The sequence below is a fragment of the Leopardus geoffroyi genome, chromosome A2 (genome assembly GCF_018350155.1).
Source record: "Leopardus geoffroyi isolate Oge1 chromosome A2, O.geoffroyi_Oge1_pat1.0, whole genome shotgun sequence".
Taxonomy (NCBI): domain Eukaryota; kingdom Metazoa; phylum Chordata; class Mammalia; order Carnivora; family Felidae; genus Leopardus; species Leopardus geoffroyi.
This window is the reverse complement of record NC_059331.1, coordinates 109376227-109403529: the sequence shown is the minus strand read 5'-3', so window position 1 is coordinate 109403529 and position 27303 is coordinate 109376227. Positions and strand designations below refer to the sequence as shown.

The following is a 27303-nucleotide window of genomic DNA, read 5'->3' as shown; positions in this document are numbered from 1 at the left end:
TTGTCTGTTATTTTAAGTTTTAGAAGATCTTTGCTTATGGCTAAATAGTTACTGGAAGGTTTTTGTTGTGGGATATTAAAATTCCCTAGGATTAATTGTGATGGGCACATAACTGACGCTGTGGAGAGAAATTATTCTTATAGGACATACCTTTCTAGTTTTAATTCATTCTGGTAATGAATTATGGTTATTTTCAGATAGAGTGATGTTATAATGGAATATGCAAATATAATAAATTCCAGAATACTTTTTATAAGTTTAATGAATGAATTTTTCTTGATTAAGCACAGGGTTTGAAATTGCTATTTATTTTCCTAATTTAAGCAGTTCACTGAATTTGGTCAGATGCACAAAATTGTTTATGATTTTATTTGCTAGTGCTTTCCATGTAAATCAGTTTATAAAATTTAACATGAAATGCACAGGAGGCAAATAATGAAGCTAGCCTTTTTTGTTAGGCAGCTTACATTAATTTTAGGCTTAGAAAAGGCATTGAGCAATGGATTTGACCATTTACTGTCATATCAGAAAATGTGCCTGAGGATTTCTTTTACCAGTTTTTTTTTTTTTTTTTTTTTGAATACAGGACTCTATTTTAAATAATGGCCTTTAGCTCAATTGTGTTGTGCTATTTCTTTACAAAGATGGAACCAAATATATTTTCAGTATCATTTATTTGACAATTACGTTATATGTGTTATATACATTGATTAAAGTTGATTTCTTATATAGATTAAAGTCAGGCTTGGTATATTTTTATTTTACTATTCAGAAGGTTTTACTCCTTGGAGAAAATAAATTACGTTGTCATAAAGGTGGTGTTAAATAGAAGAATTGACTGTTCTTTTAAGTTTTAGGAACTCTTTGGTATGGTGAGGATGACATCCCAAGACTGAGGTTCAAGGTACAAGGGGTAGATAGGTGTACAAATAACAAGTGTTTACTAACTTTCATGTCTCTCAGTTGTATTTCAGAGTCTTTTTTTTTTAAGTTTATTTATTTATTTTGGGAAAGAAAGAGCAGAGGAGGGGCAGAGAAGGGGGGAGAGAGAGAATGCCACACTGTCAGTTTGGAGCCTGATGTGGGGCTTGAACTCAGAAAACATGAGGTCATGATCTGGGCCCAAGTCAAGAGTTGGATTAACATCAGACTAACATCAGATTAACATCAGACTGAGCCACCCTGGTGCCTCTACTTCAGAGTCTTTATCTGGCCACAGAGTGGGATGCTCGTGAAGGAATTTAAGTGACGTCTCTTTCTAAAGTTATTTTTCATACCAGATACATACTGTCAAGGCATTTTGCTGTTGCATGACCCACTGTGAATGTGCTTTATGTACAGGTATAATAGAGCAATTTGGATTATAACAATCATGTTAATTTTGAATCAGGTGGTATAGTATTCCTGTTAGGAACCATTTTTGAGAATTGTGTATACTTTAATCCTCATTCAAGATTTCTGCGTTATTGTTTGATTCTTCCTCTTGCATGTATCCATTATCTTTTTCTTTTTGTGGTAGAATTTTCATTAGGTTAAGTCTAAATCTTTTTTCAATCATTCCTTTTTTTTTTTTTTTTTTTTTTGGTCTCTTTAAAACCATTGTAATATTGCATGATGAGTCTCCTTCCTATCCCACCCCTTCAAAGAATCTATCCATTCATGTCTATTCGAGGCCCTACCTTCTGAGAATGATTAAAGTACCAGTGCATCTTTTTACCTACTCATTTTATTAAAGTTTATTTTCAGAAAGAAAGCAGCATGTCCACACTCAAACAAGCAGGGGAGGGGCAGAGAGAGAGAGAATTCCAAGCGGGCCCTGAGCTGTCAGAGCAGAGTCAGATAGGGGGCTCGATCCCACGAACCATGAGATCATGACCAGAGCTGAAATAAAGGGCTGAATGCTTAACTAACTGAGCTACCCAGGCACCCCTACCTATTCATTTTAAACTCATTTTAGGCGCCATGTACTTTGCTCTTCACAGTGAACTATCCTATTCTCTTTATTACCTAACTGATGACTTAATGTCAATAAATAGAACATATGTTGAACATCTGCGTGACAAGCATTTTGACATACACATATGCTATTTAATAATTTAGTTTTTTTTTAAACTGCATCTTTAGAAGAGTATTTCAGATGATTTTATCTTGTTAAGTAAGGAAATAATTTTATTTATATATTTTCTTTTGAAGATGAAGATTTTTTAGTAACATATGCTTAAGTGAGTGGCCAGAGTTAGCTTGGGAAGTGATCCAGTGGCTGGGAGTTCATAGCATTTTGGTTACTCTTCTATTTACCATTCCAAGGTTAAGTTGTAACTAGTTCTCTTTGAAAAAGGGGTAAATAAGCCTGGAATAGAAGATCAGGAGAGATCTTAAGAATATGAGAGGAACCTGAAATTTGGAAGACTGAACAGGTCCACATCTTTGAGGAGCAGGGAGAATAGCATTTCTTCATGGCCACTAGAAAGAGCCAGTGGATCTGAGACTGACTGAACCACACACTGGGGAATGTTGAGGATTAGGCAGGAAAAGGTCAAGGTGGGCCTTTTTTCTTAGTTTGAACTCTGTGAAGCAGCACTGCTCAGTAGAAATGGATGGGATGATCAGGTTTGCATCTTACATTATAATTCTGGATACAGTATGGAGAACAGATTAAAATGATCAGAGAGTTTCCTTGATGCATTTCTTGTAGTTAGGAGGCTATCACAGTTGTCTCAGAAATAATGGTGGTGGCTGCTACTAGGGTCATTTTGGAGTGAATGGGCAGAAATTGCTGGAGTCAAGGCATATTTAAGAAGTAGAAGCACTAAGAATTTGTGCTCATTTTAATTTTTTTAAATGTTTGTTTTGTTTTTGAGAGAGAGAGAGTCCAGCAGAGTGCATGTGGGGAAGGTTCAGAGAGAGGGAGACACAGAATCTGAAGCAGGCTCTAGGCTCTGAGCTGTCAGCACGAAGCCCATCGTGGGGCTTGAACCCATGAACTGTGAGATCATGACCTGAGCTGAAGTCAGATGCTTAACTGACCGAACCACCCAGGTGCCCCAGATTTGTGCTTCTTTAATGAGAGAAAGAGGTAAAATCTCAAGTTTTGTATCTTGTGAAACTGAGTGAATAATATTAAGATAGGGGACATTAGAGAACAGTCTTTTTGGTTCATGAAGTTTGAGTCAGCAGATGATTACCACACATTTGTTCTCAGAGATACTTACAGAGATTTCACCCATAGTCAAAAGCTTTCTATTCATTTTTGTGTGTGTGTTTATGTGCAGAATGTCTTATCCTAAAAACAACTTGGAGAGAGAAATTCCATTCCTCCACAGCTTCCTTAGTATTTGAGGTTTGTTTATTATTATTTTTTTAATGTTTATTTTTGAGAGAGTGCACAAGCAGCAGAGGGGCAGAGACAGAGGGAGACACAGAATCTGAAGCAAGCTCCAGGCTCTGAACAGTCAGCACAGAGCCTGATGTGGGCTTGAACCCATGGACTGCGAGATCATGACTCAAGCTGAAATTAGACACTTAACTCACTGAGCCACCCAGGTGTCCCAGACTCTTACATAGAGTTTGTCTGATGAATCGTGTTGTTTCACCAAATATTTTCTGCAGCAACATTTCATATTCAAAGAAAAATGCAACTGAAAACAAAAAAAATCAAAATCTTGTTCATGGGTTGAATCATTAGCAGGCAGCAAGATGGTAAGAATATTATCATGCCAAAGTAGTGTTCCTTTAGGATAAAAATTTTTTGCCACCTAAAAATAGATTACTTCTGCAGTTTTCTGGAAAGCCTGAACTGTTGTTTTATTGAAATGTAGAAGGTTGATGGAATCAGTACAAAAAACTTCTTTATCCAAACATGCTTTGGCTTGAACCGTATTTGCAATAGGTTTGTATGTGATACTTTTGTAAAGTGTGATTAAATTTTCAGGCAACAGAGGTTTTGTTTTACGGGATTTTAAACTTTATACTTAAATGCTGGAAAATTGTTATTTGGGAAAGACTGGACTAAAGTTACCTGCCTGTTTCTTCTAAGTATTTGGAGTATTGTACGTGAGTATTATATCTTTGGAGAGAGAACTGCAGATTTAAGTTTTTTAATTTAATATGTTCAGGGTAATGACTGATGTCTAGTTTTTTGCTAGACCAGTGATAACTATGATCTTGTGTTTTTTGCTTTTCCCATTTCTAAGAAATGGAGCTCCCTCTACATTTATAATCCTCAGGCCCCCTTCTGCCCCTGCAAATGTGTCCTACTAACACTTATTGTTAGTATAATTATGTTACTGGTAGTAATAACAGACACTGCTTTGAAATAATGAATCACCATTCATTTCTTTTAATATAAATGATCCCATTTAATCCTCACAGGGGTCCCAAGAGTTGAAGATCATAGATGCCATTATGCTCATTTCAAGAATAATGCTTATGGTTCAAATGATGTTCTTTTTTTTTTTTTTTTAAGGGATGTCAATACTTGGCCCTCTTTGAGTAAGAGAGAAATAGATTGTTGAAGGAGAAATTGATCTTAAAAACCACTTGATAGGATGCTTTTAATTTATAATAGATAATTCAGGTCATTTTCTGTGCCTGGACTGAGATAGATTTTTTATATTAGGGGTTGACCAATTTTTCTTGTAACGATCGTAAATACTTTAGGCTTTGTGGGCCAATACGGTCTTTGTTACAACTGTTCGGCTGTGCTGTTCTGGTGCAAAAGTACCCATAGACCAGTGTAAAAGAATGGGTGTGGCCGTGTTTCAGTAAAATTTCACTTACAGAAACAGGCATATGTCTGGATTAGACACATAGACTATAGTCTCCTGGATTTTGGCTCAGATTTTAAAACCTGTATGACCTTTCTGCCACCATTACTTGGTACCTTTACCTAAAATACTTCTTAGACATTTCTGTAATAGGCATACACTCTCTGGGTCATCAAGTCTCACTATTCAAAGTGTCATTCATGGGGGCGCCTGGGTGGCGCAGTCGGTTAAGCGTCCGACTTCAGCCAGGTCACGATCTCGCGGTCCGTGAGTTCGAGCCCCGCGTCAGGCTCTGGGCTGATGGCTCAGAGCCTGGAGCCTGTTTCTGATTCTGTGTCTCCCTCTCTCTCTGCCCCTCCCCCGTTCATGCTCTGTCTCTCTCTGTCCCAAAAATAAATAAACGTTGGAAAAAAAAAAAAAAACCAAAGTGTCATTCATGTGCCAGTTCCTACATTTTTATCTCTAGTCTTTATCATTCTTCTCAGTTTTGGCAGGAATGTTCAAGCTCATGAAGTTAGGAAAAAAAAAAAAAAAAAGAAAGAATTTATCATCTTGTCTCCAAGAGCTGTCCCAACAGTCTCTTATTTCAGTTTGACCTCACCATTGCTTCTGAGACAGATTTTGCTAGTTGCTAATAAGGAGCTAGTCTCTTTATTAAAACCTTCTAGAGGCTATTCATCCCCTACTGGACAAAGCTTAGTCATATGATAAAGCCTTGGCCTGGTCTGGTTCTTGCTGAATTTTATTGTCCTGACTCTTATTTACTCACCAAACAATTTGCCCTCTGGTAATACTGAACTTTTTAGCCCGTTGACCCTATTGCTTGGTATATATGTGTCTCCTCTGAGTTTTTTGACCTTGGACACCGTTTTTCTTGCCCGATTCTTAGTGTTATTTGTGAGTGATAATATTTCTTCTTGGAGTCGTTCTTCAATCCCTCCATGCTCCGAGTTTTTCCCCCTTTCCCACCAAAGCATGTGTAGGCATTCAGAAATGTTTATTGACTTATTGACTTGAACTTGCCTTGGGATTCCTAGTCATGATGTCTCTTATTCCATCCTGTTTCAGTGTTGCCTACCACAAATGGACACTTTGTAGTGATTTACAGAAATTAAGGTGGCTAGGTACAAGGAAATACATAGAAATTGCACCTCCAGTAATAGCTATGTTCGACTGAGATAATATTACTTCTACCTGAGGGTATTATTTACTATATAAATTTAAACTTAATAAATTATACTATTTTGATTGATGTTATCCTTCTTAGTACAGTTAAATTTTTTCCATTATTCCTTTTAGAAGAAGAAATTTTGTTTCCCTTCAACTATAATTGTCTAATTAACATATTTATCTTTTCAGATTTTGTGAATCATATCCTTATGCTTCATGTTAGGAAGAATACCTTATTGTGCCTATAAATGACCACTTATGTCTTAAATTACTTTATATATTTACCCTAAATAATAGCATTAACCTTTGAAGTGTTTCTCATTCCTAAGAGGAAATCTATTTTTCTCTTACAAATTGAATTTAGGGGTAATATTCCAACATTTTTGGAGGAGGCTTACTTTTTTGTTTCAAAATAAATTCTAAGTGGATAACTACTATATTGAGAAATTTTTAAAAAGTATATTTGTGAACATTCATTTTATCTTTTAACTCACATGTACAGCATTTACTTATATATTTAATAAGAAATATTAGGTTATTTGATGACGACTAAAGTGTGAAAGCAATGATTATGGATTATATTTGGAGGTTTCATTTCCTAGTCTATTTCTGCATTTTATTTGGATTGTGTAATACACTGATTGATCTACTAGAGAATTATAATATTAACAATTGAAGAAGGATTTTTTCTTAAAAAAGTCTTCCTAAATGAAATGAATCCAGAAGCCTGAAAGTGAATAGCTTGTGTCCTTTTCACAAATATAAAATTGAACAAAAGTTACCTTCACACCTGTAATACACGTTAAGATGACAACATATGAGCAGAATGTGATATTTCACTCGTTAATGTGTGTTGCTCAGTTTGTTCTTACACCACGATGAGAGCATGTGCCTCACAGATGTTTCTTACCTCTGGTCGGCCGTTCTGTTGAACTGAGCACACATATGCTGTGAGAATGTACCTCATTGCACCATTCTATGTATGTAGACTTGCAGAGGCCTGAATTTTTAAAAAATACAGTGTGTCTTTCATCCTAGGCACTGCTGTTTTCATTTCTGCAAATTTGGTGTGTGTCCTTTTTATCTCTTCTACTTTTCTACTTTTGAATATATGAGAAACAGTTATGGTAACCTTTAATATCCTAGTCTGCTACTTGGTACTTTGATATTAGTTTGATTCCATTTCAAGTGATGTATTTATTTCCTTCTTAAGGGTATTTTCCTGCCGCTTTTTATGTCTGGAAAGTGTGTGTGTGTGTGTGTGTGTGTGTGTGTGTGTGTGTGTGTGTTTAAAGCGTGCTATGTGGATTTTTAATTTTCATCTAACTTGGAAAATTTTCAGCCATAATTTTTTCTGTTCATTACCATACTTCTCTGGGAATTATCTGTATAGCAGATTATTTGAAATTGATCCATTATCTCACTACTGCTCTGTTTTTCCTTTTTTTTTTTTCCTTTGAGTCTTTTTTTCTGTTTGATTTTAAGTAGTTGCTATTGCTATAATTTTAAATTCACAAATCTTTTGCAGTGTCTAATCTGCTGTTAATATTTCCCAGTGTATATTTTTTAAATCGCAGATGATGATATTTTCATCTTTATAATTTAGTTTCAGGTCTCTTTTACATCTTTTTCCTACTTAACCCATGCATTCTCTTCTAGAGCTTTGTGAACAAATGGAACATAATCGTAAAATTGTTTTAATGTCCTTTTTTATTCTAATAAATGTGTCATCTGAGTTGGTTTTGATTGATTTTTCACCTTATGGGCCACGTTTTTCTGCTTTTTTGGGCAGTTGATACATTTTGATTAGCTGTTAGATTTTGTGCATTTTACCTTGCTCTGGTTACTGAATTTTTTTTTAATGCCTAGAATATTTTTTAACTTTTTTTCTTGGGATATAGTTAGAAACAGTTTGATCCTTTTAAGCGTTGCTTTTATGATTTTTAGGTCAAGCTAGTATGTTTAATGTAGGTCTAAACATTGTTTGTAACTGAGGCAAGACTCTTTTTCAGTACTCTACCTAATGCCCTATATTATGAAGTTTTCTACTCTGGCTAATGGTTACCACCATTATTCCTGACCTTGGAGGTTCATCAGGCAATGTTCTTATCTTCTCCAATAGGTTTTTGCCCAGCATCACCTTTTTTATTTTATTATTTTTTTTAATTCTCAAATGCGTGCAGGGATCAGTACTCTGCTGTATATGTGAGTTAGTCTGATAGTCACCAGCCTCCTTGTACCTCTTTGCTCTTCAGTACTTTGCCCTGTGAACTCTACCCACATTTGTCTCCCCATGCTGTGACCCCAAATATTTGCCTCTCCCTTCAGTGTGCCAGAGCCTGGAAGCTGTTTTAAGGAAGAGTAGGTTGGTGCAAATCTAAGGCTCATTTCATTTTTTCTCATTTCTAAGAGGTGTCCCTTGTTGTAGGTGCCTCGTGTCTTAAATTTCTTTGTTTGGTTTGCATACTTTTGTCTGTTTCAACTGGTAAGGTAAATTTGGCCCATATTATTCTTTTGTAGGCAGAAACAGAAGCTGGAATTTTCTCAATTTAAGAATTTTATTTTCATACATTCATATTCATCGACATTTTCAGAAATATATTTTATATGTAAATAAGAAAATCTCAGGCTGTTTTAGGTCAGACTCCCTATTGTTTTGCATATTCCAGATGCAATTTGTTCAGAGGAGGATTTTAACTGGTAACATAACATTTAGTCAGGAAAGAAAATTCTTTTTATAACTCAAACACATAAATTAATGACCCCCCCCAAAATTAATAGGACTTATGATGAACAAATAAAATGTATTTATATCACACAGGCTTCTTTTGTCCTAGGCATATGTACAGCCCGTTAGTACATTGTACAAAGGTGAAATGTTTGCTATACTCTTGTATATGTATGTAATGCTTCAGGAAGTTGTGCCATAATGCAACAGTGGCCGAGTCTGTTCTTCTAGGAGAATACCGTGTGAAATCTGAAGAGAAAAAAAATATAGATTTTCAAGATATGTTAGGTTTTCCCACTGATTGTTTAATGTGAAGTTCCTGTGCACCTGGCTGTCTCACTTTCTCATTTGGTTAAGCGTTCAGCTCTTGATTTTGGCTCAAGTCATGGTCTCACGGTTCGTGAGTTCAAACCCTGCATCAGTCTCTGCAGTGGCAATGCAGAGCCTCCTTGGCGTTCTCTGTCTCCCTCTTCCTCTGCCCCTCCCCTGATCACACTCTCTCTCAAAAATAAATCGTTTAAAAAGTGAAGTTCTGTTTTCATTACTTCCTTGATTGTTTACATAAGGATCTAAACAAAATGGGTATACAAGTATAACATTTGTCTTGACATTATAAAACTCCTTTATTTTTTAATTCTTTGAATCAATAGAAAAATTTAAACCTTTTGTATGGCTAATATTTTAACGCAAAATGCTGTTTACTACTTTGGTTACATGGCATAATTTCTCAACCTAATAGTTTAGCTGGTATTTTAAGATTTATAGATGAGTTGTTAAACATTTCCTCTGAATTTTTATGATAGCTTATACTTTTAATTAGCTTCTATTCATCATAATTATCCATTGAATTTCTTGGTAGCATTGATTTAAACTTGTTCCAAAATGAACTAGTTCAATAGTAAAAGCTTGTTCCTTTTTCTTTTTAGAAGTATAGTTAAAATAAGGTATCGTTTATTCATTTTCATTAATAGAATCCATGTAGTTCATAAATGGTTGACGTGAGATGAAACTTTCCCTAACTTTTTTTTTTTAATCCTTAAGATAAACTCTTACTCTGATCTGCTTAGTATTAGTCAGTTTCATCTGTTATTAGATCTCCCCATGATTATTTTGAAAGTAATGTTGTCTAGATACTGGGCCTAATTCCCACAATTTACTTTTCTGTACCTATAGGTAGATAATTGCACAATATCTGTTGTGTGGTTTCAGAGAGCCTCTGGTCCACCTACCAGTTCTTTGTAACTTGATTGATAATTACCAGAATTTTGATTTTGATTGACCTTCCTTCTACTTAGGTGGGCATTAAGCAGTGTATATTTAGATATATACTTGAACTTCAAAAATTGACTTCTTAATCAAATAAACAAAGACTCTATTTCTCTTCGTACCACAGTTCCTGACTCCCTTCTCAGGCCTTCCTGTTAACATGGGGTCTGGAATGAGACAGAAGTGTTAAATGTGGGGTTCTGGAACATTCCTGATGTTGTAAAGAATATAGTACTTGATATTAATTATTGTCCTTTAATTAATGTACCTGTCCTCAGAGACAAATGAAAAATTACATATTAAAATATAAAAAAAAATGATTGGAATTCATCTGGGGCCAGGGATATATTAAATGGTTACCAGACAAATATAAAGCATGTGTAGAACTGAATGTAGAAGACATGAGGCACAGAGGAGCATTTTCCAAACTCTGCCAGAAACCTTGCCCACCCACAAAGCCATGAAGCTACCCATATGTTAAATGTTTAAGCAGTTTACTAGTTTATTGGAGTGAATTTGCTATGTGAAAATAAAATGAAATGAGATGTTCCTTTGCATGTGGGGGTGGAGGGTAGGAAGATATCCTTATCTTTTTTTTATATATGCATGAAAAACAGTTGTTAGAAATGGCATCCTAAAGGAGAAATACTGTTACTATAATTTATATGTAGCAAATGAGTCAATAGTTCAAAAAGAGATCAAAGAATATCTACCTAATGTAGCTTATAAGCAAATCTGCAGAACTCAACCTAAATGAAATGTTTTGCTACATTTCCATGGATACAAGACTGTCCACCCTGTAAGTTTGTTTTATTAAGGCAAAAACATTTACATTTCTCTTGAGCTATCATGATCATTTTGTAGCCCTCTGCTGTATTTGTATAAACCTGCTCTGTCTTTAAAATTAAACTTGATTGCATTATTGTACCAACTGAATTTTTTCCTGGAACTCATAGTAACTGGTGGGTTTTAGAAGTTCAAAATTAGTAGCACAATGTAAAGTATATGCTTAGGTTTCACGGTATTCATATTAGGAAATCCATATGCTAGAGATTTTCTTCTGTTTCTCATGATGTCATCAGGCCTTCCCATCCGGTCAAGGAGAATTTTGAGATGCATTGTACTTCTTTACATTTCATAAGTCCATATCCATATCTGTTTCTTTAAAAGATGATTATGTCAACAATTACAAAATTAAGCACATTCACAAAAATGACCTTTATTATGCTCTTAGGTTTTACTACATTTTTGGGTTTACCTATAGTTTAAATAACTGGTTACTTAATGGGTAGTATAGTTTGGTGGTTTGATGTGATAACATAGGCAATTTGTAGATGTATCAATAGCTTGCCTGCAATTCATTTCTATGAATGGTTTTGTTAATTCATGGAATGTTTGGTGAATAGCATTGGCTGACTGGTTTCTTGGCGTTCCGTTTCTTTTTTCTTTCCAAGGAACTAGGGTGTCTTGTGTCTAATAGATCTTTAGCTGGAGTGAAAATCCTCCAGTCCTTGACTGACATTTCATGTCTTGGTGAGAACTGAAACTATTGTGCTTTGTTTTTTAGTTCACTATGCAGTTTTGCTATAATACATGTTTCTGTAAAAAAAAAAATAGCTTCTGTGTAAGTGGTAGATAAGGGAGTTAGGTCCATATAATTTGGAAGTGACATCAACTCATATACAACTTTTTCTAGATGAGAACAGCCAGAAAGACGGGAATAAAATAATAAGGAGAGGAAGGAGAGGAAAAACCTCTCAATTTAGCTGCTGCACTGGAAGCAGAAGGTATTACAACTTCGTTTTGCTTTTTAATATGTTTCACTGATACACTAGTTTCTAAGAGAAGTGCAGTAAAACATATACATTTGTGGATTTGGAAACTGTGTTCTCATAATTGGGTCAAGAATTTTTTTTTTCCTTTGTGTATTCAAATAATTGTTTTTAGTAATAAGGTTATGATTATAATTTTCTTTCTTTCTTTCTTTTTTTTTTTTTTTTTTACTATACCCTATTCCTCTGAATTAAGGTTTTTGTCTTAAGCTAAAATGAATCATATTGCTACATCCTTCTTTTTTGGTAGTATTTGCATGGCATATCTTGTTCATACTTTAACATGTGCTTGTCAGGATAGTTTGCCTTAGATATTTGTCTTACAACTAGTATGTTGTTAGTTTTCCTTTAAAAATTCAATCTGATACTATGAAAGAGTTAAATGTTTTTAATTTATGTGTATTACCTTTATATTTGAGTTCTTTTGACAAGCTTGTTTTGTTACTGCTGTTGGCCAATTGTTTTATTTTTATTTTTGCTACTTTTAATTTACTCCGATAATCTACTCCTATAGTTGGTACACATTATCCTTTTCTCCCTCTTCTTAGTTCTAAAACCTATAAAATGTAGTTGTATATAGCTTTAATTAAATACCATTACTTTTTTTAAATATACGTAATTAAGTGTAAGTTAACTCAGTGTAAGGTCTCTAATTTCTGTCCTTGGTTTAAAACAAAACACACATTCAGCACACTTTACCTATTGAACCTTTTCATTTCAGTATAATTTATTCTTGTCTACAGTTTAGTTCTACCGCTTTTAAGCTCCTAAAGTTATTACCCTTAGGCTCTCTTTTAGGATACTCTTTTAGGAAAATTGAAAAATGAACACCCACTCCCGGCTCTGACTTCACATGGAGGTTCCACGGGCAGGTGCACTTCCTCCTGGGCCAAGTTCAATGACAGCTTTGCAGTGCAGAGCTCCTTTCCCAGTTGTATCTATCATTCCTTCACCAATTAGTGCATTCCCAGCATTTCCGCTCTTTAGTTTCTATGCATTTTTAAATCTCTATGGAGGCTGTAATTATGAAGTAGAATGGTCTTGTCTTTTCTGCTCCTTGTGCTATTTTTTCCAGAAACCCTTTCTGTACTCCCCCCCCCCCCACCCCGGCCCTCTTAGTTAATTTAAGATTTTTCAGAACTGAAAATTTGTTAGGAAGACTTATATTAAATGAGAAGTGTCTGTCTGCCTCATTCACTATCTAGGCTAACAGTAAGGTTTCCTGGGTTGTGCATTGCATAACTCAAGGACATTTCATTGACATAAAGTTTGTTGGGTAAGGTGGTTGCTAGTATTTCATGGTATCTGAATAGTAAGAATAATTACACAGTTAAAAGAGTTAAATAGTACAATGAGGTTTGTAACCCCAAACAGCAGCATTGTTCGTCATTCCAGATGGTATGGGGCTATGTAATGATCTGGCAGTATGGGCCCAGGAGAGAGTCTTAGCCTTGGCCAGTCTCCTAGCTTTAGATTCATAATATGACTGCAATTTCATAAATGCCTTTTGAGTTTGGGGAATTACCCTGCATTTTTTTTTTTTTTTTGGCAAGTCCACAACCAGCAATTTTAGCTTCACATAGATATCATAAACTCAGAAGACTAGAAGATGCCTGTGGCACTAGTTTGTGCAACATTATAAAAGACTACAGGACAGGAAAAAAGACGGTGATGGTCATGTCTCTTCTGCTTTAGCTGTTGAGCTCCCAATGTCATATTAGTTATAAGGACTGCCTTTTTCCCCCCTCCCTTTTTCTCCCCTACCTTGGCTTTTAAAGGGTGAGGGAAGGAGGTCAGAGAAGGTGGTGGGTGAGCTATCCTTCTAAAAGGCTCAAACTATAAATAGGAACTAGTATCTTTAGTAACAACTGATGTTAGCTTCCTAGGTTTCAGCTAGGGCAACACCTAGTTTCAAGTTAAATTTCACTGAAGGAAAGGTCTAGCATTTATAGTTCATTAACACTTATTCCAGCCTGGCTGTAGTTCACCAGTCTCAAATTATATTTGCTATAAGCAATGTTGCCTGATAAAAAAAAAAAAAAATCTGAAATTTCATCTTTATAAGTATTCAGGGAATCACTGCTAGGGGAGGGTGAGCTCAAGATCACAGGGTAACATTGTCTTTTCTTCAGCTATTCAGCGTATAGTAAGGCCTGAGACCCTTTTCTTCCTGCTTTTCATCTTCATTGTTTTTTGTTTTGTTTTGTTTTGTTTTGTTTTGCTTTTTCTTCTTTTTCTATTCTGTTTCTTTTTTTTATTTTTTTTCAACGTTTATTTATTTTTGAGACAGAGAGAGACAGAGCATGAACAGGGGAGGGGCCGAGAGAGAGGGAGACACAGAATCTGAAACAGGCTGCAGGCTCTGAGCGGTCAGCACAGAGCCTGACGCGGGGCTCGCACTCATGGGCGTGAGATCATGACCTGAGCCGAAGTCGGATGCTCAACCAACCAAGCCACCCAGGAGCCCCTCTTTTTGTTTCTTAATGATAGAGCATTTTTAAGGAAAAAAGCCTTTATTGTCACTTTAGATTTTAGGAAGAAGCAGTGACATATGTATGTCTTTTTTTTTTTTTTTTTTTTTAATATATGAAATTTATTGTCAAATTGGTTTCCATACAACACTCAGTGCTCATCCCAACAGGTGCCCTCCTCAATACCCATCACCCACCCCCCTCCCTCCCACCCCCCATCAGCCCTCAGTTTGTTCTCAGTTTTATTTAAGAATCTCTTATGCTTTGGCTCTCTCCCACTCTAACCTCTTTTTTTTGTCTTCCCCTCCCCCATGGGTTCCTGTTAAGTTTCTCAGGATCCACATAAGAGTGGACACATATGGTATCTGTCTTTCTCTGTATGGCTTATTTCACTTACCTTACCTACTGAATTAATATACATAAATGTCCTAACATAATTCTCTTTTAAAATTGATATTTTAAAAGTACTTTTCCCTGGACAAGCAAAATGCAATCTGTTGGGTGAAAACTCAGTTCCTTGTGTTACTTAAAGAACATAATAAAATTTTATTGTGTATTTTCTATAGAGTGTATTTCTATATCGAAGAATGGAGGAAGGGAAGGGATTAGTATAAGAGTTTTTGAGTGGGTAGACTTTAAAATGCTTGTAGATAATAAATACGTGTAATTGAACAAATTGTAAATTTTAAGAGTTACAATTCTTGATACTGTGAAAAAAATACAAATATTTCTTAATGTTTATTCTGTGTTTGTATTTGCATTTTATTTTGATATTATTGTGATTTAGATAGTTTATGTCCCACAAAAGACAAACATTACCCTAAAACTTCAAATTTGAAGAAAGGAGGAAATCTTATCCTGAGCTCCTTAAAATTTAAATGAAAAATAATGCTTAAAAAATAGTCATTGGAATAATTTCATGAAAAATATTATTTAACACTGCAAAAAATTATATAATTCTGGATTTACTCTAAGACATAGATGATTTATTAGAATTTGAATTATCAGTTTGAAAGGGATTCTAAAAAACTATGAATGTAATAGAGCACTTCCTTGAATTTTATTAATATTAGTAATTGCTTAATTTATCATATTTCTACCTAGCCTAGTTGCAATTTATAAATTAAGATAGGTGAATGGTGGAAATCATGTTTTTTTATACATTTGACTCTGACACAAGTGGAAATAGAATATTGGCATTTTATATTTTTCAACATTGTGTTCTCAGTGACTGTTTATTGTCTTTGTATTTGTAAAGGATACAGGAATCTTACTAAGCATTTATGGCTTGATATGCTTATCTAGAAATTAACACAAACTGTTAAATATTATAATATTATATTTGTATTTTGAGCTTTTTTAATGTTATATTTTTCAAAGCAAAGAGACAGGATTATATTCTAATGTGACCTTTTGTATTATTTTGCAGGTGTATTTTCTTGATTATAAATCAGTACCTTTTGATCAGAAAATGAAAAACCTAATGCAGATTAGGGAATATGCAAAGGAAGTGAAAAAAAGAAATATTTTATTATGTGGTCTTCTTATACATTATCCACAGGTAGGTAAAATTTTGGTCTCAGATTTATGTTCTGTACACTACAGTTGTAAGGGTGAGAACGTGAGTTGTTAAAAGCAAAGATACAATAATGATGAGAAGAATTTTGGCTGGAAAGTTACCCATCTATTCATGTTCTGTAGTAGGTGGAACCTCTCTTGACTCTAACGGAAAAATTTATTTATTTATTTATTTATTTATTTATTAAAAAAAAAAAATTTTTAACGTTTATTTATTTTTGAGACAGAGAGAGACAGAGCGTGAACAGGGGAGGGGCAGAGAGAGAGGGAGACACAGAATCCAAAACAGGCTCTAGGCTCTGAGCTGTCAGCACAGAGCCCGACGCGGGGCTCGAACTCACAGACCATGAGATCATGACCTGAGCCGAAGTTGGACGCTTAACCGACCGAGCCACCCAGGCGCCCCAAAATTAAAAAAATATGTTTGATTAACAAAAAAAATGAAATTGGTGAATATCTTATACAAGGTGGCCCTCATGGATTGTCCAAATTTAGCAAATAAAAAATACAGAATATCTGAATACGTTTGAATTTCAAATAAACAATAAATTTTTTTTTTTAATTAAAAAAAATTTTTTAAGCTTATTTATTTTTGACAGAGACAGAGTGCAAGCATGAGCTGGGGAGGGCAGAGAGAGAAAGGGAGACACAGAATCTGAAGCAGGCTCCAGGCTCCAAGCTGTCAGCACAGAGCCTGACGCGGGGCTCAAACTTATGAACTGTGAGATGGTGACCTGGGCCGAAGTGAGACGCTTAACCAACTGAGCCACCCAGGCACCCCTAAACAATAAATTAAGTATGCCCCAAATTTGGAATTCAAAATTTGAAATTCAAATTGAAATAGACTTTTGTATTTAACTGAGTTCACAACTCAGCCATTCGTATAGTTTGAAATGGCTTGTTTCTTTTATGTTGTGCTAAAAATGTTGGTGATCAGGTTTTTAATTACTTGAAAGCAGTGCCTGGCATTCATATTATAAGAGGACATGGTATTTAATCAGGGAAAAATTCTTACTGTCCCTGTATTCAAAACAGAAAGTTAGTTAAGCTGAAGGCAAAATGAATTAGCATTATAGATTCTGAGTGCAGAGAAATGCTATTTAAATCAGACTACTTGGAGAATCTGTTAGGGAAGATGGATTTGCCCTTTTTGCATAGATTGCTTTCTCTGAAACGGCAGAATGCTTTGTAGTTTGTTACAGGTACCCCACAGGAATCAAGAAAGTGAAATAGTCCATTGGGTTTTTAATGGTATAGAATAAAAGTGATTTGGTATTGACTATATAAGGAATGACAGACATTTAAAGTTATATAGTTGATGAATAACAGTTATTGTTTGTGAGATTTTTAAGGTACCTTGTTAGCCTGAAGGTAACAATATTTATTTTGAAACAATGGATTTTAATTAAATATAAGGACCATCGTTTAGCCAGTTCCTTGGTTTCCTTTGAGATGGTTTTCTCTGCTTCTAAAATATGTAAGCATTACTTCCAGTTGGTCATCAAGTACGAGGCAAAGCTGAATTTACTTAGGATCATGGAAGTGCAATATGTTAGTGTTATAAGGGCTGTTCAAGTCAGAACAGCCAAGGACTAAAGATACACACTTGCGGGACAGCGCATAACTGGCAGAATAAGAATAAAAACTTGGGTCTGTATCTTTGTTCAAGAATATTTCCTCTTCACTAGAATGTCTTTGGTTGTACTCCAGATTATTGTAGGAATGATCAGTTCTTTCTCTTGGGCCATGCAAAGGAGTCATGGATACACAGTAGTAACGCTATACTATCCAGATATGAAATATAGTTCTTTGAAAAAAATCTCAAAAGCTGAGAACTGGTAGAGCACACACACTCTCTGGGACTCTGTTTTTCCTATGATTTAGGCTAAGCACAAAGAGTCTGTATGCCTTGTAATTGACATGCCAGTGGACAGTATGGTCTGAATGAAATATAGCCTGCCTAGTGAAATTTGAATTTCAGATAAACACTAATTTTTCGTATGTCAAAATATTGCATGAAGCGTACTTAACACTAAAATTCCTTGTTATCCCGCCTGAAATTCAAATGTAACTAGGCATCTTGTGTTGTTATTTACTAAACCTGGTAACCCTTGTAGAGTTGATATTCACAATAAAATGCTTCATTTCCTCCCAACTGGCATGCTCTACACATTAGTGGAATGCAGTTGCATATCTATGTGACTCTGTACCTGGGAAAGCTTCCTGGTGGGAAAAGTGGCCTTGTTGAAAAGGAGCCACCTTTCTGGCCTACAACTTTGTATCTGACCATTATTATTTTGAGCAAATTTGGACCTGTCAATTGAGCTATCTACTTAGCTATCAGGAGTGGGGAAAAGATGACCTTGCAAAGCCTTCAAGATATGTCTCTCATCTTTTTAGGAAGCAAAGATAGCTTAAGTAGATGTTGCTTTCGTTTTCCTAAAAATAGAATAGTAAAGATGTTTCAAATATGTGAGGACATTTAAAATACAGTGTTTAATTTTGTCCTTAAAGACACAGGTGCCAGTTGGCTGTTAGCTCAACACATGTCCATTGCATAATTCTACCTTAAAGAGCATTTACCAAAGGACCCTGGAATGTTCATCAGATACCCCATTAAAAAGGGCTGTGGTTAAAAAATTGGGGAGACATCAGTGAATAGAGTTAAACAGATGTCTTCTATGAAGGGCTTTTCACAAATGCTTATATACTAATGAACATTTTATATCTCCAAATTGGGGACAAACTGGATGCTGTTTTCCATTTTCTACTATACCTGATTAAGCATAGACAACTCATGAGGCTATTCTCTAAATGAAACTTCGGGGAATAGCGCTCATAAATAGCCCACGTGTAAAGAAAGCAGTGCCTCTGAACAGTCTTTTTACTTTTTTTTTTTTTAACTTTGACTTTTTAATTCAGTACTAATTTTTCCACTTAGTTAAATCAGGATCTTTAATTTTGAGTGCCTACTTGACAAGTATTATATCAACACTAAGAATACCAAATTTCGTAAGGTGGAACTTCTGTCATTGTTTAGTGAGAAGAGTGTTGGTTTGTACTTTCGTGGTGCCGGGAGACATAGCTTTTTCTAGTGGTCATACGTTGAACTTTGTTCCCTAAACAAATCCATCTCTATGATAAGCATTAGGGTGTTTTCATAGATTGTTATTATGTGTCCTTTTCAGTCTCTGATCTGTGAAACCTAGATCAGTGAAATATAGAAAGATTTTTAACCATTTTTCATAAGACATAGCGTTAAGAGTTTGTTTGGGTAGGCTTTCAGTTTACTGGTAACTCCTCCTTGGAAGATAAAATGGATTGGCTTCAGTATCTATGCTTGTACGGGTGGTCTTTCTAGCTTTAAGAAGACCTGTGTTGTTATGTATATAGTACCTCTGGTTATGTGCATGGTCTGGACTGCTTGGCTGCTCCTTCACAGTGTTGACATACATGATAATTATAATTAAATAGAATTATGCAAGCTTTTTTTTTTTTCTTTTTAAACATACGATGCTGTAAAGCCTCTATTTGTGTTTGTATAGAGTTCCCCATAAATATGTAGGGCTTTCTGTGTTTGGTGAATTTAAACTTGTTAATTGTATTTCAATCGTTTATCTTTTTGGATTTATAATATAACCTATGATCAATTAGCCATAGTTTCTTTATAATTAGACATTTGCAGTCTCTGTGCATCTTTAGGGAAGAAACTGATTTGGAAAAGGTTAAGGATTGATTCCTTCTTGAGTATAAATGTTCTACAATGTTATCCATGATCAGCTACTGATAATTCCTTGATAATTCACTTACTTACAAGTGCCATCTAATTATATAATGTTTCAACTCAACTCAATTTATCCATATTTTTTATTGATATAAGAAATGTTAACAAATGCTTTGCTTAGCTCTAGATATACTTCATAACTTTGCATATTTTTCTGATCATAGAGATAACATTTGGTAAATTACTGAATATGTTCCTTAGCTATATCAATGTAGTAAAGAATAAATTAACTTTTTCCAAAATTGACTTTAAAATATTATGCTAGCTTCAAAAAATTAGTCCTTTAAAATAAATACCTTATGATTTCATTCATATGTGGAATTTAAGAAATAAAACAGGTGAACATAGGGGAAGGGAAGGAAAAATAAGATAAACAGAGAGGCAAACCGTAAGAGACTCTTTTTTTAATTTATTTAAAGTTTTTTTTCAAGTTTTTTTTTAATGTTTATTTTTGATAGGGAGAGATTGAGACTGAGTCTGAGCGGGGGAGAGGCAGAGAAAGAGGGAGACACAGAATCTGAAGCAGGCTCCAGGCTCGGAGCTGTTAGCACAGAGCCCAACGCTGGGTTTGAACTCAGGAACCACGAGTTTGTGACCTGAGCCAAAGTTGGACACTTAACTGGCTGAGCCACCCAGGTGCCCCAAGAGACTCTTAAATACAGAAAACAAACTAAGGGTTTCTGGAGAGGAGATTGGTGGGGGAATGAGCTAAATGGGTGATGTCATTAAAGAGGGTACCTCTTAGGATGAACACTGAGTGTTGTATGTAAGTGATGACACCCTAAATTCTACTCCTGAAACCATTTTTACACCATATGTTAACTAACTTGGATTTAATTAAAATGTTAAAAAAAGGAAAAAAGAAAATGGATTCTTTGTAGGTACCTTCAACTTAGACTTATGGATCAAGTGGCTGGCTTGACCATTTATGTATTAAGTTTTCTGACTTTATCATCGAGTGTTCATTTCCTCAAGTTGTAAATAAATAAGGAAGGATTTGAAATTTATGTTCTAGGCTAGAAACGTAGCACAAAGTTAGCCCTTAAAATTTGTTGGATGAATTTAAATCAAGTCCTATTCCTGTTTCTAAAATAACGTTACAAGCATAACTGTGAATAATTAAAACCAGGTTTTATAGCTTAATCTACATAAAGGATCTTAATCCCCCATTTAAGTATTCTTTTAAATTTATATGTAAAATATTACTCTTCATCTTATTATTCTAAGTTTATGATATAAGTTGTCATGAGGTCCATGATATAAATTACGTATTTTGGGAACCTGTGCTAATTATTTCAAATCTGTATGTGATGATAAAATAGTGAAGTTATAGACACTTAGTATTTCTGGCATGAACTGTTCAAGACCATAGTTCAGAGCTTTCAGTCTTTGTTGAAGTCTAAAATATTTTTTTCATGTCACAACTCTGATTTTCAAGGCAAACATTTGCAAGTATATTTTTTAAAAAATGTTTCTTGTAATTAACTGGTGATAATATGTAAACTGTTTTCCTGAGTTCTGTGAGCCAATTCTAGCAAATTATCAAACACAAGGTTGGGGGGGGGGTTGTTATGGGAACCCCTGATCTATATATAGCCTGTTGGTAAGGAGTACAGATGACCCTGACTTGGATTGCCATCTGAACCAGAAGGTAGTCTTGTGGGACTGAACCATTAACCTTTATGGTCTGTGCTCATTCTGGGTAATTAGTGTCAGAATTGTTTAGTGTGGGAAAAATAAAATAATGAACATTTGGTATCAGAAATGTTGAGAATAGAAAAACAGTTATCCATTTGTTGAATATAAAACTTCATATATGTTTTATGTACCCAGTACCCCTAGAAATGTTCCAAACTGTGGGCATTCTTTCGGTAATGAAAATGCTGTGACTTAGAGCCTCCAGCAAGTTGACAGTAGAGTTGTAGCATGAAAAAGAAACTTTGTTGTTACTGTAATACAACTTAAACCATACTCACCATTTCACAGATGGGGCTTCTAGGTTCAAAAGATATTATTCCAATGACAAGTATCTTTTTTGATGTCATTGTATAGACGGTGCACCATTGAATAATGTGCCCACTGCTTTTTGCATTCAGCTTTATCCCTCTTCTTCACAAAGATAGCATGAAAAATCTTAGTAGGTATTTTCCTCAAGTCCAGACCTAACATTTGTACACTTTTCTCTTGTTTGAGTGTTCTACTGGTATTCTGGGAGGAAGAAGTAAGTTTAAGTTGTTTTGATGAAGTTACATTAGGCCCAGCTGATGAATGATTTTCTGTGCCAGTGACTTCTAAATACTGGTTCTTGTAAAAGTCCTTAGCTTGCAGTATTATATTCACCTGACGAATTTAATAAATATATATTTCTAGCCTGTACCTTAGGGAGTCTATTTCAATCAATCGGGTATATACCTGGGGCTCTATATATTTCACAAGCTCAAGCCCTGATGAAAGTGTAATGTGAACCAGATTTGGATGATTGACTTAGGTGAGTGGTTCTTCAGTATATTGACATACTGGAATGAACTTTTGACCCTCTTTAGGTTATTTATGACTGTCACCTCTGTGGAGGCTCTGGGATACCAGATGACATGATGGAATGTTGAGATGAACTTGAGTAAGGGAATGAAGAATGACCATTTGAAAAAGTTTCTCCACTAACTCTGAGATCATCTCTTCTTGTTCATTAAGAGCAAACATTCTAAACACTCATAAACTATCTGGTTAAGGCTCTTAGTTGTAAACAAAATGTATCAGTGGTTGTGTAAAAGAAAGTTTTATTTTAGTACATTTTGTATCTTAAAGAATTTCTGAAGAGTCATGAAGCCAAGATTGGATACCACCTAGTCAAGAACAGTGCAGGGGGCAGAAATGCTCAGCTCCTCTGTGACTGTGCTAGTAAAAGTGCCTTCTATCACTGACTCTGGGTACATACGATGCTAGGAAACTACAGGTAGAAACTGTACCATAGATCATACAGAAAATTCAAAGTCTTTGCCTTAGACCTACTTTCCCTGTTTCTGGAACCAAGCCAACCTGCTCACTGCTACCTTCTAAGTCTCCTGTATGTGCATAGCAGAATCCATAGAATTTTGATAAAACAGAATCTGAAGAAATATAGTTTTTTTTCCTCTGTAGTCTCTCTAGCATATTAACGAAAACTGGGGTATGGTTGGAGAAGGTATTGGTTGAACCACTTGGCAGTGTTAGCCCCATCAACCTAGGTGAAAGAATTTTGTCCTAGGTTGAAATCACAGTACTTTTAACATGTTATATTGACTGTCAAGGGCTTGTCATTTACCTGAATCCAGGCCTCCATATGGTATTTTAATGTCACAATTTACACATTTTTTAAAATAAAATTTTACACCTGAATTTTTATGACGATAGAATTTGTAAACTCTGTAAAATTTATAAAGTCCTGTACCAGTTTTTTTATTTAATCTATACATTTTACATGCTCAAGGATTTAGAAATAGAAGCACACAGGCTTATGGCTACAGATTTTTCCAAAACTATTATTTAACTGATTATTTCTTGGTCTGAATTAGCATCATCCCATCTAATTGAAACAACTAGCTATATGAGCTTGAGCAAGTGATATAATTTGTGTAGGTCTATTCATTTGTAAAATGCAGAATCAGAAATTCTTGAAGCCTCCACTGGATGAGACGATGGAGACACAGGAGGTGGGCACATGACAGTATGACATGACCCCAATGTCACATGACCCCATCAACCGTTATTCACTCTGACAAGGGAAATTCTGAACCTGAGCCTAGATATTCTTCCCTCTTCTTATGTGACCATAAACTTTACCCATAATATTATTTCATTTATTTTCTTGAGAAATTATTTATTGTAGTTGATATATTTCATTATAATTGAGAGAGGGAACTGGTTTTTTTTTGTTTGTTTGTTTTTTGTGGGTTTTTTTTTTTTTTTTTTTAACGCCAATAAAGTAAAAGTCAACAAGGAGAATGTCTGAGTCTATTCTGCTAAAACAATACCGTTGATTGGGTAACTTATAAACAACAGAAATGTATTTCTTATATTTCTGGAGGTTGAAATTCTAAGATCCCAGTGCTTGCTTGGTCAAGTTCTGGTGAAGACCCTGTTCCCTTTTGCAGACCACCATTTTCTCATAGTGTCCTCACATGTCAGGGAGAGGGGGAGGCCTCTCTGTGGTCTGTTTTAATGATAGCACTAATCTATTCATGAGGATTTCACTCTCATGACTTAATCACCAACCAAAGCCTTCACTTTTTAATAGTAATACATTCTGGGGGTTAGAATTTCAACAGGAATTTTGACAGGAGACACACACATCCAGTCTGTGACAGGAAACAAATTAGCATCCATCAGTGAAATGTTAAAATAGTAAACAAGTTAGCATGGCAGGGACTGTGTACTATTTTAGTCTATGCATTTTCCTCTGTCTCCTTTCTTCTCAAAGCTGTCATTCCACTGGGTTTGATGAAGTGGGAAATAGGTCTTTGGAAACAAAGTTTGGCTTTTTGAGTATTTTTCACAAGGTGAGGCCATTGGGAAGGACTGCACCAATTGGCAGAAATAGAAAATCCAAGTCTTGGAGAGGTCAGAAGGTAACGTGATGAGCTTAGTTACTTTCTCACTGCTCATCAGTGTCACTCTTTCTTCAACTACAGCTCTGGAAAGCATATAAAAAATGAAGAAATTTACCAAAGCAGGTTTCTAATTCTGTGGTTTTTAAAAAAAAAATTATTTGTAAAAGATTAGAGATTTTTCTATAAACCTCCACAATAGGATATGGAATGGTGAAATGAAGTGTTTTAGCAACAACATTAACTTAAATAAAGCTGTGTCAATTGATTTTCTGTCACAAAGTTTAAGCCAGATCTCTCTACTCGATGAGTTAAATACTATTGTCCTTTTCTACTGCCTGGGTTTTCAAAGTCTTGTATGTACGGTAAAGGACATTCAGTAATCATTCTTGTTGATGGATCTCTTTGTCATTTACTCCGGGTAAATTCATAATGAAACACTGAGAACTGTATGAACAGGTCAAACTGCTGTAGGATACTTTTGTGCCAAAAGACCTGAATTTGTAAGCTAGAGTTGATACCAGTCTTTCCCTCTTAACTGCATCCCATTTGCTCTCTGTCCTCTAACATGAGTCATCCTTTAAGTATGATCATTTAGAGAATAGGTATATGCTATCAAATAGCAGAACACTGATTTCTAAAGATAATCTTGGAGGAGGTTAGACTTAAAACTCCACTTCCCGCAGCAAGCAATTACTTGTAGTTTAACTGGGAATTATTTACTGAGCACACAATTCTTTCCATGGCACTGAATCATGTGGCATGCACACCAAACATGCTGTACCAAATCTGTTTACAGAAACCCATAATACCCTGTTCAGAGTAATCAGACTGTTTTGATATGGGAATGTTTATGAGACTAAATATTTTTCACTTCCAATATTGTTTTGGCTTTTAATGTTTAAACTTAGTCATTCTTTGGGAAAATAGGAAGATCATAAAATATAATGTGTCTTCCAAATTGTGTGAGATTAAAAAACAAAACACTTTTTAGGGAGTTTGGATAGCTTACTTAGCCTCGTTAGAGTGGCAATAAGCTATTATACTTAGATATACGTAAATGAAATGGTGTATTAGGTACAAACTTCTGCTACAGATCTCCACTTAATTTTTTGGAATAAATGAAGCAACATTATGAATGAAAATGGCTTTGGAAAACTAATGCACTTATTTTTTGAATAATGTATTAGTTAGCTATTACTGCATAACAAATTACTCTCAAACTTAGTGGCTTAAAAAAATGTTTATAATCTCACAGTCTCTGTGGGTTCAGCTGTTCTGGGCCTTTCTCAAGACTCAAGTCATCTCAAGGCTCCACTGGTAGTGATCTGCTTCCTAGCTTACTTATCTGGTTATTGGAAGGATTTGGTTCTTCTGGGCCCTTTTGCACTGAGGCCTCTCAGATCTTTACAAGCTTGTGGTTGGGACCTATTCATAGAGTATCTCACAGTGTTAGACCATGCAAGAGAGAGGACCAAGAAAAAAGTCAGTCTTCTAGAACATAATCACCAAGTGACATCCCATCATCTTTCTTGTGTTCTGTCCATCGGAAGTAAATTACTAGGCTCTATGCACCCTCTGGGGAGATGATTACACAAGGGCATATATACTTGGAGGTGGTGATGATTAGGAGTCATATGAGACACTGTCTTCCACAATAATACCTGAGTGCAAATATTAAAGTTAAATGTTTCTTGATACCTACCCCATGCAGAGTAAGGGGTTGGTAACCTTAAATAGGGCTAGAAATGTTTTAATGAAAAACCTAGGTTGTATATATATAAAAGTAATATATATGCATGTACATATGATCATACACATTTTTTTTGATATGTGAATAGAATAATAACAGCTGAAGATGTTGTAGCAGAGAGATGAAGAGCAAAGAAATAGCAACTTACCTTGATGGAATCTATATAATTTTTTTTTTTTTTAAGAGCTTGATTTAGGTCAAATTCATATCAAGTCCGTATCAAATATCCATACATCAAAAAGATAAACATATGTTTGTAGATAGGCTATCTTATTTGAGTTCTAGTGAGTGAACCTTGAATTACAAAATAATAGCTATAAAGTGGTGGTATTGTCTTCAATAAGTTGAGACCTATTACATTAAGAGTATATAACCCAGAAGTGTTTTGTCGTAGAGGCTTGGAGAAGAGTTTCCGGAAAAGATAGGTGTCGTAGGAAGTCTAAATGACTAGGAATAAAAGGAATCCAATGCATCTGACATTGTATTGGTAATTTTCAGGGAAGACAGCTTTGTAGACTTACAGAAAATATTGAGAAACTTTATTGGGAGTCATGATTTTCTATAAACCTTTCCCGCAGCAAAACTGCTATAATACTAATATCAAAGCAAAGTCAAAAATAGGATTTAATTTTAGTTGCCATGAGTCTGATACTTTGACTCATGAAATAGAACAAAAAATAGACATGGCAAATAGGGTGAAAGAGTAAACTAAATAATTAGTTCCTGGAAAATTGAGAGTTTTCTAATGTATATGGCATTATGTCAGCCCTTTGAAATAAAGTGTGTTGTATATATACTCTGAGTTTAATGTGGATTTTCCTTAAATAACATTGGAAGGAGATACCTTTCTCTGTTTATTTTCATTCTATGGAAGACTAATTATCCAAACTTCAGAAGCAGCTGTACAAAGAACTCTAAAATTGCAACATTTAACTGAATCAAGTGGAGAACTTCACGTGCATGCTAGAGGACTTGAAGACATCAAGTAGAGTGGGAAATGAAATTAAGAGAAATGTGAAGTCAAGATAATTATTTTAAGATTTGACATTCTAAGCCAATGACAGCATCTCTGAATACTTTGAAATATTTGGGTCCTATTGACTATTAGATATTTCATGTCCTTGAGATTAAGAGTAATATTTGTAAGACCAGAGACTATGTGAGGACTCTTTTCCAGAAATGAGATATCTAACCAGGTATGAATCCCTTACTTTCTACCCCAGTCACTATTTAGGAAGAAGGGTAGTTTGTAAAATTAGAATATGTCTTTATTGTCTCTGAAAATTCTATCAGCATTTCTGATTATGATCGTAATGGAAATACAGAGGTACCTTCTCCACTGAGAATCAGGGAGATATGAATAATGTTTGGC

General features: G+C 35.0%; 1 protein-coding gene across 3 annotated transcripts in view; it reads left to right on the top strand.

Annotated features, from left to right (window-relative positions):
* The window catches only part of CRPPA (CDP-L-ribitol pyrophosphorylase A), a 318326-nt gene that overhangs the window by 177378 nt on the left and 113645 nt on the right, over positions 1–27303 (top strand). For all 3 annotated transcript variants that reach the window (XM_045494985.1, XM_045494987.1, XM_045494986.1), the window contains exon 9: positions 15663–15794. In XM_045494985.1, the coding sequence (XP_045350941.1) occupies positions 15663–15794 (132 nt within the window). The remainder of the gene's footprint in view (positions 1–15662; positions 15795–27303) is intronic.